General features: G+C 38.0%; 1 protein-coding gene across 2 annotated transcripts in view; it reads left to right on the plus strand.

The window, feature by feature from the left end:
* The window catches only part of LOC113043593 (N-acetyl-beta-glucosaminyl-glycoprotein 4-beta-N-acetylgalactosaminyltransferase 1-like), a 145,632-nt gene that overhangs the window by 42,705 nt on the left and 88,731 nt on the right, over positions 1 to 14,196 (plus strand). For both annotated transcript variants that reach the window (XM_026203080.1, XM_026203081.1), the window contains exon 2: positions 56 to 168. In XM_026203080.1, coding sequence (XP_026058865.1) covers positions 56 to 168 — 113 coding nt within the window. The remainder of the gene's footprint in view (positions 1 to 55; positions 169 to 14,196) is intronic.

The following is a 14,196-nucleotide window of genomic DNA, read 5'->3' on the forward strand; positions in this document are numbered from 1 at the left end:
TAATACTGCTGATGGAATATAAAGTGAATGTGTGTGGTCATTGTCTCATTTACAGATGGTGAGAGGCCAATGGAGGGAACTGATACCAGCCGGAAGAGAGACTCACGTTCATCAGACAAGTACCGAAAAAGCGAAGACGCCAGCAACAGCCAGGAGGAGGAAAATGCAGTAAGATGTTTGTTTCTTTTGAAATAATACATTTTTAAAGAAAACCAAATGCAGGGCTTCGAAAGATATGCACTCAATTATACTGAATTGGTACCTAATACTTAAAATTAAAATTAACCCATGTTTAGTCACCCTCAAAGCATCCTAGGTGTATATGACTTTCTTTTTTCAGACAAATCCAATAGGAGTTATATTTAAAAAAATATATATTGCTCTTCCAATTAATCACAAAGTGGTATTTCAGCCTTAATGTTACCACAAAATTAAGTTTCTTCAATATATTTAGCAATAGCTTATCAGTGGTGACTTTCAAATTGATGTACATATGGCAGAAATTCATGGTAAAATTCCGTTTATTATATGTTTCAATCAAACTTGTAGCAAAATCTGGTAGTTCATGTGGTTTCAGGGTTGGCATCATCTGGGGTCCTCTGAGGGGTTGAGATCATCTCTTCTCAGGTGTTCTGGATCCACACTGGAGCTTGTGTAAATCCTAGTGACACAAAAACAGAGAAACAAATAGAAACATAATTACAGTAGTTGCTGTTCCAACAAAGCAAAAACGATTTGTTCAGAAGCCAAGGAATAATAATGTGCATTTGATCAGATACAACTGCAGACCAAGATTATGAGATGCATTATTTGAAACCAACGAGATGTGTTTTTAATCTAGATTTAAACAGAGAGAGTGTGTCTGAACCCCGAACATTATCAGGAAGGCTATTCCAGAGTTTGGGAGCCAAATGTGAAAAAGCTCTACCTCCTTTAGTGGACTTTGCTATCCTAGGAACTACCAAAAGTCCAGCGTGACCTTAGGGAGCGTGATGGGTTGTAGCGTGGTAGAACACTAGGTACGCAGGAGCTAAACCATTTAGGGCCTTATAGGTAAGTAATGATAATTTGTAACTGATACAGAACTTAATATGTAGCCATTGCAGAGACTGTAAAATTGGGGTAATAAGATCATATTTTCTTGACCTGGTAAGGACTCTAGCTGCTGCATTTTGGACTACCTGTAGCTTGTTTATTGATGAAGCAGGATAACCACCTAGAAGTGCATTACAATAGTCCAGTCTAGAGGTCATGAATGCATGAACTAGCTTTTCTGCATCAGAAACAGATAACATGTTTCGTAGCTTGGCAATGTTTCTAAGATGGAAGAATGCAGTTTTTGTAACACGCAAAATTAGATTTTGAAAAGACAAGTTGCTGTCTAATATAACACCCAGAGTTTTGACTGTAGAGGAAGTAACAGTACATCCGTCTAGTTGCAGATTGTAATCCAAGAGATTCTGTGTGCAGTTTTTGGTCCAATAAGTAATATCTCTGTCTCATCCCAATTCAAAAACATAACCATGACGAGGCTGATGTGGAGCTGTTTCTGTCTGAGAAAACCCGAAACACACTGCACTTTTTGCAAGAAGCTCTTTTAGTCCATGGATCCATTCCTAAAAGTTGACTTTATTTCACTAACTGAGGACACATCAGGTCAATTCAGCCTCTGAAAGATGAGGATATACAGTCGGGAATAAGATACAGTTCATACCGGCTTAAATGATTGATGGCCTTTGCGCTCGTCCAAGATGTTACTCAAAAGAGTCTTCGCTGCATTTCCGTCCTTCGCGCGGCACAAAGGGGCACGGCTTTTAGCACCTTTCATCTCAAGCACAGCACACTGCGTACTATCAGTGTCACTCACAAGCTAGTCCAAATGCTCTCCGCATCACTCACAGGACTAATAAAACCTCACCGTCAAATAACATCAGTTGCACAGCCATATGTGGATGCAAAGCGAACACCCTCACTTAATATTAAGCACTGTTATGAATATTTTTACTGCACAAAAAGAGTTTTTCGCCTTCCGCTAGCTTTGAAGTCATCTATGTAGTGTACAAGCTGACAGAATTAACTTTCAGCAGATTTATGAATCTTGTTACGATAGGAAATATGTCAACAAATTGCATTCGTCAAACCATAGCATGGAATTTTTAATTCTGTGGCTTTAAAGCTGCGAGGGAAGGATTTATCAAGTCATAATGGAATGGAGATTGCAGAAGATGATGTGGACAAACAGAGTGTCTGTGACAGATGCTGTGCTGGTGGAGTGATTTATGTGTGTGGAGATAAATCTATCATTTCCTGTGCTGTGCTGTGAATACATTACTGCTGTTTAGTTCTGCTTCATAATCTCAATGTCACACGCAGCCTTTACACGGAAAGTTTGTCCCTAAGCAGTTTTCTTTTAGTCAGAAGTTCAGGAATGATGTAGTATTATGGCCAGAAGTTCCCAAAGACCTTGTTTAGAAACGATTCATTATTTAATACCCACACAATAATCTGCATATAATCGTCACCTTCAAGCAATTGGCTATTAATCTGCGGTACTTGGCAGTTAGTTTATTATGAATAATTTACAAGTGAAAATAGGTGTACAGAGTTCATCTGCTTTCATGACTTAATATTTTATAGAGCTAAAATAAAACAAAAAAATTAGTAAATGTGCATGAAGAGCCATACATGTTAATGGTACTGTATATCTAATATAGTTTTACATTTCTTCTAACAATATTCAAAACAAATATATGGTATGATTAACATAACCATTTAATATATATATATATATACACACACACACACACACACACACACACATACACACACTCGAAGAGTTCTGTTCCAAAACGCAATAGAGTTTCCGCCAAAATCAGTATTGTATCTGGAAAAGTAAAGGAATTTTTTTTAATTTTAGTTATTAGGTCATGTTTTCTCCCTTTTTCTACAAACCGTGACAAACGCCAGTCTCCCTTTTTTGCAGAATGCAATATATCCGCTCAGCCAATCACAGCACACCATTCCATACACTCTAGACGGTAAAAACCAATCACAGCACACCATTCAATGCTCTCTAGACAGTAATGGTGGCACTTTGAATATACCCGACATCCTAGTTTTCCTCATTTACTTTGTACTTTGTGATCAACAAACAAGGGCCGCATGATAAATCGGAAAAACATAAAAAAAAGAAAACATTTAAATAAATATTTAATAAATATTTGAAAATCATAGACATTTTTATGTTATTAAACCTACAGATGCCATGTTAAAATTTGAAACAGAAAATAGAGGGTTTTTTTTATGTTGCCACTTTCTTGGTAAATCAAAAAAAAATTTGCGTTTTGGAACCAAACTCTTTCTTTATATATCTGGAATTCATGGCATCTTTCATTGGCCAGGGCCCGCCAATGAGGCTGTTTGACTGACATGTCAAACAACCAGTCACAGTTAATTTCGTTCAGCGTCACGTTTTGGGGCGTGGAAATGTCGCCACAATAACAGACTGGTGTGTAAAACTCTCTGACATATTTTAAAAATTCTATGCCGCAAACTTGAAATATTTACCATACAGTTCTTTGAAAATCCAGCATTAAGTTGATCCTGATAATCGCTCGTTGTCACAGTTGTAAGTTTAGCACCACAGAATCTTTGTTTGCAGGCGGAACATTAAAGAACGCAATACACACGTCTCATAGAAATCCTGTAGGATTCAACCATTCTGATGACGACTTTGAGACTTCTGAAGTTTTTCCACTTTTGTGTCCCATATGCATCAGACGTTCAGCCAATGGACTGTAGGCGTGACATCTGAGGCTGAGGCCTATAATATCCATTAATCCTGCCTGTGGAGCAAGCACGGCATCGTGGCTTTTGAACAGGCCCACCTAAAAAAAAAAAAAAAAACTTAATATATTCTAATTTTGTCAAGAATTATAAAAAGTCGACCAGTAGTTGTTCATTTAAGCCATTTGTGGACAAATCGCCCCTTTATATTAATTTAATCACTTAAATAGGCTATAGCAAAGATGAAGTTGAGGATGCGGACTCGCCATGAACGCCAGAAAGAAATGCACATTTCATATGGATTACATAATCAGAGAGTAGCCTATTTATTTTGGTTTGAATATTTTCGCTTAAAAGTAGACATTTCAAACTTTCTGTAATATATAGCCTTTATTTCTCAAATCTGTGAGGCACAAGGTGAGTTTCGGCGCCCTCCAGTTCACATGCCGGCACCTCATTACATTGTCTGCTATATATTTGCTTCTTATTTATTAAATACAGGCAATTGATTTATAAAACATTGATCAAAATTAAGATGCAATTTATACAAAACGAAAATCTTTTAAAAAAGAGTTTTCTATAAAACAAAACTTAATGAAAAAATAAATGAAATATTTTTGGATGACTCGTAACCGCAGGTGACCATGGGCACCCGCTCATTTTGGATCAACCCGCGCAGCACTGACATAAACGGTTATGTTGATCATACCATACAATACCAATATATGTAACTGAATATAGTTTTAAATAGCATACTTTAAATAGCATACTATTGTCAATACAGTAACTGCACAAAATATACTGTAAAATGTTTGCAAACATTTAGCCCTATTGCACTTTTAGGATAATATTTATTCAGTTGAAGCAGTTGCAGTTAATTAGTGAAGCAGTTAAGTTGCTAAGTGTGTTTATCTATGTTTTTTTTTTCATTAAGATTTTTAAATGAATTTACTAGATATAATAGATATTTAAGCTTGTCATTTCTGTTTAGAATCACCTATTTTTAAATAATCCTGCATTTTGATGTGTATTTTTTTTAAATTACAAATTTGCATGGTCATTTAACATGAGATAAAAAGTTAAAAAAAAAGAAAAGAAAACAATACAATACTGCTGAATCTATTGCATATTCATATCACAAAAGTATTTTAATAACCATTGCCTACTAGAAATCCTTCACTGTCAATTTAAGTGAATGATATCCAGTCAGAAATAAAGTGCACATTTGAAAATGTGACTCAAACCAATGTCACGTTAAATGAACGTTGTAATAGTTTTGTAATTCGTTAAAATTCGAAGTGGTTGAAAGTCTTTTTTAGCAAAGCACTGTGGGCTATATAGCATTGTATTGTCAGATACTGGTCTCCATGGTAACACTCGGTACACTCCTGTGGGATCATTTCCAGCCTTACACCAATAACATGGACTCAGGGTGGAGAGAACAGTGTTTGTGTTTGTGTGTGTGTGCATGCATGTGACACAAGCCTCAGGGATGTACTGGACTCTGTTGGATGTTTTTTAGCCCTTTATGCATCACTCTCATATAAAATAAGACAATCCATTTATCATTTCTTTGTTCTCATATGTGTGGAAGAGCCCAGCTTCAGTACATACACTAGCCACATGCATATAAACCAGCAAAGCTCTTCAGGCCATACTAGTTGTGCGCTGACAGACCATCAGAAAGTCTGCGAAATCTAAAATGACAGATGAGTGTAAAATACCAGAGACATGTGGACTCCATTCCAGAGCGCACTTGAGACTGAATTAGAGGGAAACTGAACTCTTTAAAGTAATTGAAGGATGTAGTTCTTTACAGGCTAGCATGAGAGCTAATTAATAGCTTTGCCTATACTCATTTAGTCACATTTTCACAATCTGCCAGAGCACAAAGTCTTATCTAACTTTGAAGTACTTTGAATAGCTCACAAATCTATTATAACACATATTTAAAGCAATAGTTCACCCCAAAAATGAAAATTCTCTCAGCATCCCACCCTAATGTTCTTCCCCGTATCACTTCATTCTTTAGTGTGACAAAAAGGGCTCACTTTTGAAGAGTTTTACAGTGACCACAGCCTGTCAACCTTCAGAAAATGAAAGTAAGGACCTTAGAGGTGTCATGAATGTAGTTTATATAACTATCTGTGCTATATTCATGGTTTGCTGAAGATGTATATTAGGTTGACACCTTATGACAAGGGTGTCTAATCCTGTCCCTGCAGGACCACTGTCCTGCAGAGTTTAGCTCCAACCCCAATTAAATACACCTGAACCAGCTCATCAAGGTCTTACCAGGCATACTAGAATCTTCCAGACAGGTATGTTGAGGGAAATTGGAGCTAAACTCTGCAGGACAGTTGCCCCCCAGGACTGAATTTGGACTCCTCACTACATGTTCCCATTGTAAGGTAGAGAACAGCAAGCATTCTTCAAGGTTTCCCCTTTTGGGTTTCACTGATGAAAGAAGGTCATTCAGGATTGTGAAGGATGAGGGTTAGTAAATAATGCAAATATATTCCGTTCTGGATGAACTGTTCATTAAAATCAGTTACTCTTTTCACCTTCCTGTTGCCTATGAATGTTACCCCAAGGGTTGATGTGGCAGCACTGTATGGTGCAGAATTGGAGGTCGGAGTGTTGTGGGTGTCATCCATATTAATGACTCTCAGGATTTCTTTAAGGTGAGACCTTGCACCTGAGCTTAGCATTCACAGCTAAAGGCAGAGGAACCGCCATCAGATATTTCGAAAGAGATTCTCACCTTGTAGAGCACTGGATACACCTTATATACCCCAACAGAACAACAGAACTCTTGACATTTGCAAGAGGTTTGCTGTCTCCAGGCAAACAGACAATAAAACCACTCAGTCTGTAGCCAGCCTCTTCATATAATTGCCTGGGAATCCATGCAACTGTTAATGGTTGAAGATGCCATTGCTGGGCCCTAGAAGTAGTAATGGGCCCACTTAGGCACTAACCGCAATTGATTGTTTAAATGTCTACCGCAACCAGACTTTGTGGAAAAGAAGGGGTCTCAGGGTTCACAAGCAATTCCTACAAGATTTATGGCTGCAGAGCCAGTGGAGATGCAGGGTGGCAGGAAAGACCAAATGAGTCTGGAAATCAGGATTTACATGAGAAAGAGGACCTGTTTATACCTGGTGACTTCAACCATTTGAAGCACTCTAACTGGATAGAAATCTGAATCGTTAAATGTGTCTTAGCTAAAATTAATATAAATCAAATCTTAAATTCCTGTGCTATATGCTAAATGAACAGAGTTAATTTACAGCTCGGGTGATTGGCTCAAATATGTATTTGTCCATAAGTTCTCATGAGCAATGATGGGAGATTTCAAATGGCACTTTTCAAGTCTTTCATGGCAACTGAGAAACTACACTGACAGATTACTGCATTGACGTGGACAAATCATAGATTCTGGTAAGACTTTAAATAAGGTATTTGCTTGACATGGAAGCCGGTTTTCAGGGCTCACCAGATTTTAATTACTTTGGTGTCTATTCACCCACTTAAAGCTTTTTGCAGTGAATGCTGACTGTTCAAACTTATTGCTGTAAAAATAAAGCTCTTCAGCCTCGCTTATGCTTTACGGGCAGTGGGGAGGCCTGTCACACCATCTGTCACTCTGGCAGTGACCGATGTTTCCAGCTCCAGCCTGCCCAATAAATAAACTTATGCTTTTAGCTTGCCCTTTGCAGAGTTCCTCAAGCACACTGCTGTAAAAATAGTTAGTCAGTCATCGTCAATGGTGGGTAAAGGCGAACAGGCAGTCGATATGGATTTGGCCATTATAGATGACGTGTTAAATCAATATCTGAGCCTGTCAGCTGTGAGGTTGATAAGGCTCATATGGGGCCAGGAGACACCTCTTAATGCTTAAAGCTTTACATATATACCAGTAGATCTTGCTAATTGCCTAAATGGTATTTTAATAGCTGTGCTGTGGGATAGGCAATAATCAGGTCATGGGGGATCAATAGGCCTTGTTTAAATAGTGCGATTACTCCACTACAAAGCTAACATACATTTTATACCACACTATAAAACACTGAGGTTGCAAGTTTAGCTCAGTTAAAAGTAACCCTAACACAAAGGTTGACTTTGTTTTTTCATTAGCGTTTTTGTGGATTGATATTTGAAGTGATTTGGAGGTTTAAACAAAAATGAGGAGATCTTGGAAAAAGGTAATAAAAAAGGAGGTATCTTGAGGATTGGGACACATCATAATGATGTCCTTTTTTTCTATATTACAGCACTGATAATGGAATTTTTCATATTTCAGTGTAAGCGCTGGCATTTGAATGAATGAAGACCTTCACAAAGATTTCGCTTCATGTAACTGAAACTTTGAGGTAGACCAGAGTGGGTCTATATTTTCAGCACCACCTCGGTTTTTCCATTTCTTAATGTGAGGGCTTTTATTAAACCTATCAGACGTCAAACTGTATGACAATATTGTGAAAGCATTTCTTGAATGTGTTGACAGAGAGGACTATGTGCTTGAAATACTGGGGAACTGTTGGGAATTTCGCCATTCCTGGTTCACACAAAAGCGCTATAGTGACAGATCTATTTTTGCACTCGATGCAATCTCGTTTATACACAAACCCACATGCCATTGGGCATAAATACACTGTTGTGCTACTACTACTGTAGTAGATTTAGGAATAATTGATTCAGTCTAGAGAAATTATTTCTGAAGATTGGAGTGCTTAAACCAGTGACAGTTAACCAATGACCACCCCTCTATTTCATTGTTTTTGTGCTCTGAAAATATTTCTGCTTCTTAGATGCCCTATATCCCTTTATCCCAACCGTTTCTACTAAATATTGAAGAATTGGAAGATGTCTCTGGTTCTGATTGGCTTCTTACTGGGGGTTATTTCAAAGGTCACAGCAGGCATTGGGCCCTGGGGCTGATGATCTCCTCATGATTCAGACTCCTGCTTCACTCTATGCTCCATAAACCTGCAGCTAATGGGCTAAACTGAGGGAACGACAGCACGGGTCTTCCAGGAGGTTCCTGGGGAATGGAGCGGGCGGCTCTGGTGTCAGACTGTGTTCTGTATGAAAGCTCTGTGGCTTGCAGGCACCCCAGAGAGCACTGCTCCTCCTCTAAATCATGTGCAGAATGAGGATGGGATTGAGGTGCTGAAACCAATTTACTTTAGGGCCCTGGTGGGTGTATCCTCATGGGGTTTGCTTTCTCTGAAGAGGTTCTAGGGCTTAGCCAGAGGACAAGGTCAATGATTAAGGCTGAAACTCTAGGGATGACTCTGTCAGAGATGTGAAGAACTTGTTTTTAGTTAATGTAATCGTCAGGATAGTTACACTGTCTTCCCAAGTATTTTATGTGCTGCAAAAGAACACCACTGTTAAAAAGCATGAAGTTGGGAAGATTTTTTGTATGTTTTTTTTTTTATATATATCTCTTACAATTTTCATTTATTGTTTGAAAATACAGTAAAACATCATTATTGTGAAATATCTGTAAAAATATTTGTAAAATGTAAAATGTTTTTTACATTATTGTAAAATGTTTTCTATGAAAATATATTTAAAAATGTAATTTATTCCTATGATCAAATCAGATCATTACTCCAGCCTTCAGGGTCACATGATCTTTCGGAAATCAATCTAAAAGCTATTTCACACTGGGACAAATATTGCGCGTGATTATTGCCGTCATTTAATGAAGGGTGCCAATGTGAGTGTGCACACTGACACGCAAAATGCGAGGCGCAAAAGCATAATTTAAGCTAGTTTTTTTTTTTTTTTTTTGGTTTGACGTGCCGCATTAAAAACTTTGGCAAAGATTGTTCACATGAGCTGCTGAAGTCACAGTAAAACACTTCTTGGTGGCGCTCAAGATGCATCGAGGCAAGATGAATGTAGAGCTGCTGGTCTCATTGGTGTCTGAACACAAAGGGCCTTATGACAAATGCGACAGCGACTACAAAAATCTTGATAAAAGGAGTTATTATGGAGAAGAAATGCAGATCAAACAGGGTACAATGTGAACTGGTGTATTTATGTTTTTCTTTATGCACCATATATTTTCATGGAGTGAATTTTGCACGTTCACTCGGCTCATCGCCAGCGAAAATCATTTGGGTATGAACACAAATGACGCATCGAAAAACTTTGGCAATAAGCGTCATTAATTTCCCGGTGTGTACGAGGCTTAATATGTTGAAATAAGGGGACAAATTAATAAATAGAAGGAATTCTTAATTCATTAAATCTTTCATTTCCCTTCCCATGTTTACCACACACAGTAAGAGATGCGATTAAAAGTGAAAGAAAAACAGTTGACGAGCCTGGGCTCATGGTCTAAACGGGTTGTCCCTATTCTCTTAATGAGTAATGTGTGTTTTGGGGTGTAACGTGCATTAAACCAATCACAGTCTCATCTTCAATTCCCTTTTAGAGCCAGTTGTGCACGTGCCATGATGGATTTGCTATTTACACGGCGGAATTTGGCAAGCGCAGAACACATCTCTGAGATGAAACGGAGCTGCTCGTGTACGAGCAAATAGAGTCTAATTCTGATACATGTGAGGACTATCCATTATGACATGTAGGAATTTATACAGTATTGTTCAAAATAATAGCAGTACAATGTGACTAACCAGAATAATCAAGGTTTTTAGTATATTTTTTATTGCTACGTGGCAAACAAGTTACCAGTAGGTTCAGTAGATTGTCAGAAAACAAACAAGACCCAGCATTCATGATATGCACGCTCTTAAGGCTGTGCAATTGGGCAATTAGTTGAAAGGGGTGTGTTCAAAAAAATAGCAGTGTCTACCTTTGACTGTACAAACTCAAAACTATTTTGTACAAACATTTTTTTTTCTGGGATTTAGCAATCCTGTGAATCACTAAACTAATATTTAGTTGTATGACCACAGTTTTTTTTAAAACTGCTTGACATCTGTGTGGCATGGAGTCAACCAACTTGTGGCACCTCTGTTATTCCACTCCATGATTCTTTAACAACATTCCACAATTCATTCACATTTCTTGGATTTGCTTCAGAAACAGCATTTTTGATATCACCCCACAAGTTCTCAATTGGATTAAGGTCTGGAGATTGGGCTGGCCACTCCATAGCATTAATTTTGTTGGTTTGGAACCAAGACTTTGCCCGTTTACTAGTGTGTTTTGGGTCATTGTCTTGTTGAAACAACCATTTCAAGGGCATGTCCTCTTCAGCATAGGGCAACATGACCTCTTCAAGTATTTTAACATATGCAAACTGATCCATGATCCCTGGTATGCGATAAATAGGCCCAACACCATAGTAGGAGAAACATGCCCATATCATGATGCTTGCACCTCCACGCTTCACTGTCTTCACTGTGTACTGTGGCTTGAATTCAGAGTTTGGGGGTCGTCTCACAAACTGCCTGTGGCCCTTGGACCCAAAAAGAACAATTTTACTCTCATCAGTCCACAAAATGTTCCTCCGTTTCTCTTTAGGCCAGTTGATGTGTTCTTTGGCAAATTGTAACCTCTTCTGCACATGCCTTTTTTTTAACAGAGGGACTTTGCGGGGGATTCTTGAAAATAGATTAGCTTCACACAGACGTCTTCTAACTGTCACAGTACTTACAGGTAACTCCAGACTGTCTTTGATCATCCTGGAGGTGATCATTGGCTGAGCCTTTGCCATTCTGGTTATTCTTCTATCCATTTTGATGGTTGTCTTTCGTTTTCTTCCACGTCTCTCTGGTTTTGCTCTCCATTTTAAGGCATTGGAGATCATTTTAGCTGAACAGCCTATCATTTTTTGCACCTCTTTATAGGTTTTCCCCTCTCTAATCAACTTTTTAATCAAAGTACGCTGTTCTTCTGAACAATGTCTTGAACGACCCATTTTCCTCAGCTTTCAAATGCATGTTCAACAAGTGTTGGCTTCATCCTTAAATAGGGGCCACCTGATTCACACCTGTTTCTTCACAAAATTGATGACCTCAGTGATTGAATGCCACACTGCTATTTTTTTGAACACACCCCTTTCAACTAATTCAACTAATTGCCCAATTGCACAGCCTTAAGAGCGTGCATATCATGAATGCTGGGTCTCATTTGTTTTCTGAGAATCTACTGAACCTACTGGTAACTTGTTTGCCACGTAGCAATAAAAAAATATACGAAAAACCTTGATTATTCTGGTTAGTCACATTGTACTGCTATTATTTTGAACAATACTGTATATATATATATATATATATATATATATACATATATATAATCTCAACAATCCTTTAATTCTTAATATTTGGGATGTTTGGGAATAAGCAGCGTGTACGCGCTTTTTGGACCCGCCTATACTAACACGTTTTTTTAAATAACAAAGAAAAAACATTGAAACGCAGGCTATTTTCAGCTCCTTAAAAGAGTATTGCGCCGGCAATGCGCCTGAACACACCTCTTTTTTTATAGACCAGTACACCCAGCACAAATGCATTTCCTAATTAAATGACATGGCGCTGGACAGGAAAAATGCGAACGTCGCCAGACTGAAACTAGCAAACACACTTGCACTGCGTCTTGCGTAGCATTGCACCAGGTGTACGATGGGGCCGTAGTGTAGTGTGTCTTACAAAATAAAGTTGTTTACATTCTTTGCATGGTTATATTACATTATCACTGAAGTTTAAAAAGTAAAATATCACTCACAATCATAGAAATGTCAGTGCAAACACCAGATGACAGCAGACCAGCAGCAAAAACAACGTTAGATATGTAAAATGAAATCCATAACATGTGGGGCAAGTTTTTTTTAGTTACAGAAATAGGGCACATCTGAGCGATTTCTTTGTTTTGATGCAGTTTGAAAAAAAAGAAGAGGATCACTTGTGTTGAACATGTGGCACCATTGAACCATCACATTGCCATTGGATTAGCTTTTAAGACCACGGTGTTGTCTTTTAGCATGACCAAGGTCAGCGGATTGAATCACGTACACAAGCTATTGCTTTAACACTGTTGCCTTGCCAAGAAAAGTTTAACAAGAGCAGAACTGTATCACTTTTATTCTTTGCTTTTGGGCAGAAGTCAGATATAGATGGTGGAAGATAAAAAGATCCCTAAAGAAACTAAAATAGTGAAGGATTTTTTTTTTCTTTTCTGGCAGTCTCAGTTGTTTGAAGTACCAGGCAAAGAAACGTTGACATGAGATTTGGCAGCCTTGCAGCACGGAGGCCTTCAGCATGATGAATAATTGATGTGAAAATCTCAGTCTAAGCGTTTATTTTTTCTCTTGTGTCTTTGGTCTGCCGTAGCATGCATGTTTTTAAGGTCTGCATTGTCTTTCATTCCTGTGGGACGTCTACATGCTTTCATGTTTCCCCGTACATTTCAAAGACAGCATGTTTCCTATTGTTACGTTTTTTCTTTTTTTTTGTTGCGTCTCGCTACTGAAGAACATTTGTGGCTTGATACTCTTTAAGCCGCTCTCATTAAATGTTTTTATAGTGTTATATAGTTATATCTCAGTGGTGACCTACATTAATAAAATGTGTAACTTCACATAAATGTAATAGTTTCATTATTTAAACCTACATTGTAAATGAAATATTAATATATATGTATTTTATAATAAGTCGTCTAATGGTTAGAGAGTCGAAATTGTTGCGGGTTTGAGTCTCAGGTCACATCACGTCCATTCCTGTCCTTTCTTTTCCTTTTTATACATAAAAATAAACCCTAAATTCATACCACTTTTTTTATTTATATACATCCTGCATGAATAACATCTTGAATCATGCAATATGTGTCTGGGAAATGACACTGGCTGCTTGGATTTCTTGTCCACCCACATATAATCAATGTCCACCTCAATTTTTTGCTCTTAACCACATCCCTGGATCTTTATTCACCTCCAGTTCAAGTTGTCATCACTGGTTACTGACTTCTCCGTTTCAGTCCACCTTATATTCTTGACTTTTCAAGCTTTCGACCATCTCAACTTTGAGTATTATAATTCTCTGCAGTGTACGACTAACTTCTTGAGCTCTTGATCTCTGAACCGTCTCAGGAGATGTGCCTTGGTTAACCACTAGCTCTTTTTCAGGGCCTGAACCATGAAACTTTATAGAGATCAAGGTGAGTCGAAACCTAGCAAGTTGCCTTCGGAGGCAGCATTTTAATGCACTGTAGACACTCTCTCATTGTTAAGGCATTTCCAAAAGCTAGGCATCTTAATTGCACAGACTACTTCAATAAATTATTTTGGTCAAATTCTTAATAAGCTTTGCATGTTCCCTATTGTGAATAGAGGCTATTACAGAATCCACAGTAAAATCTGTGTTTTTACAATAATATGCATTCAACATTAAACCAGGGTTTCTCAAACTGGGCTTAATGTAAGCCCAT

The sequence above is a fragment of the Carassius auratus genome, chromosome 25 (assembly GCF_003368295.1).
Source record: "Carassius auratus strain Wakin chromosome 25, ASM336829v1, whole genome shotgun sequence".
NCBI lineage: Eukaryota > Metazoa > Chordata > Actinopteri > Cypriniformes > Cyprinidae > Carassius > Carassius auratus.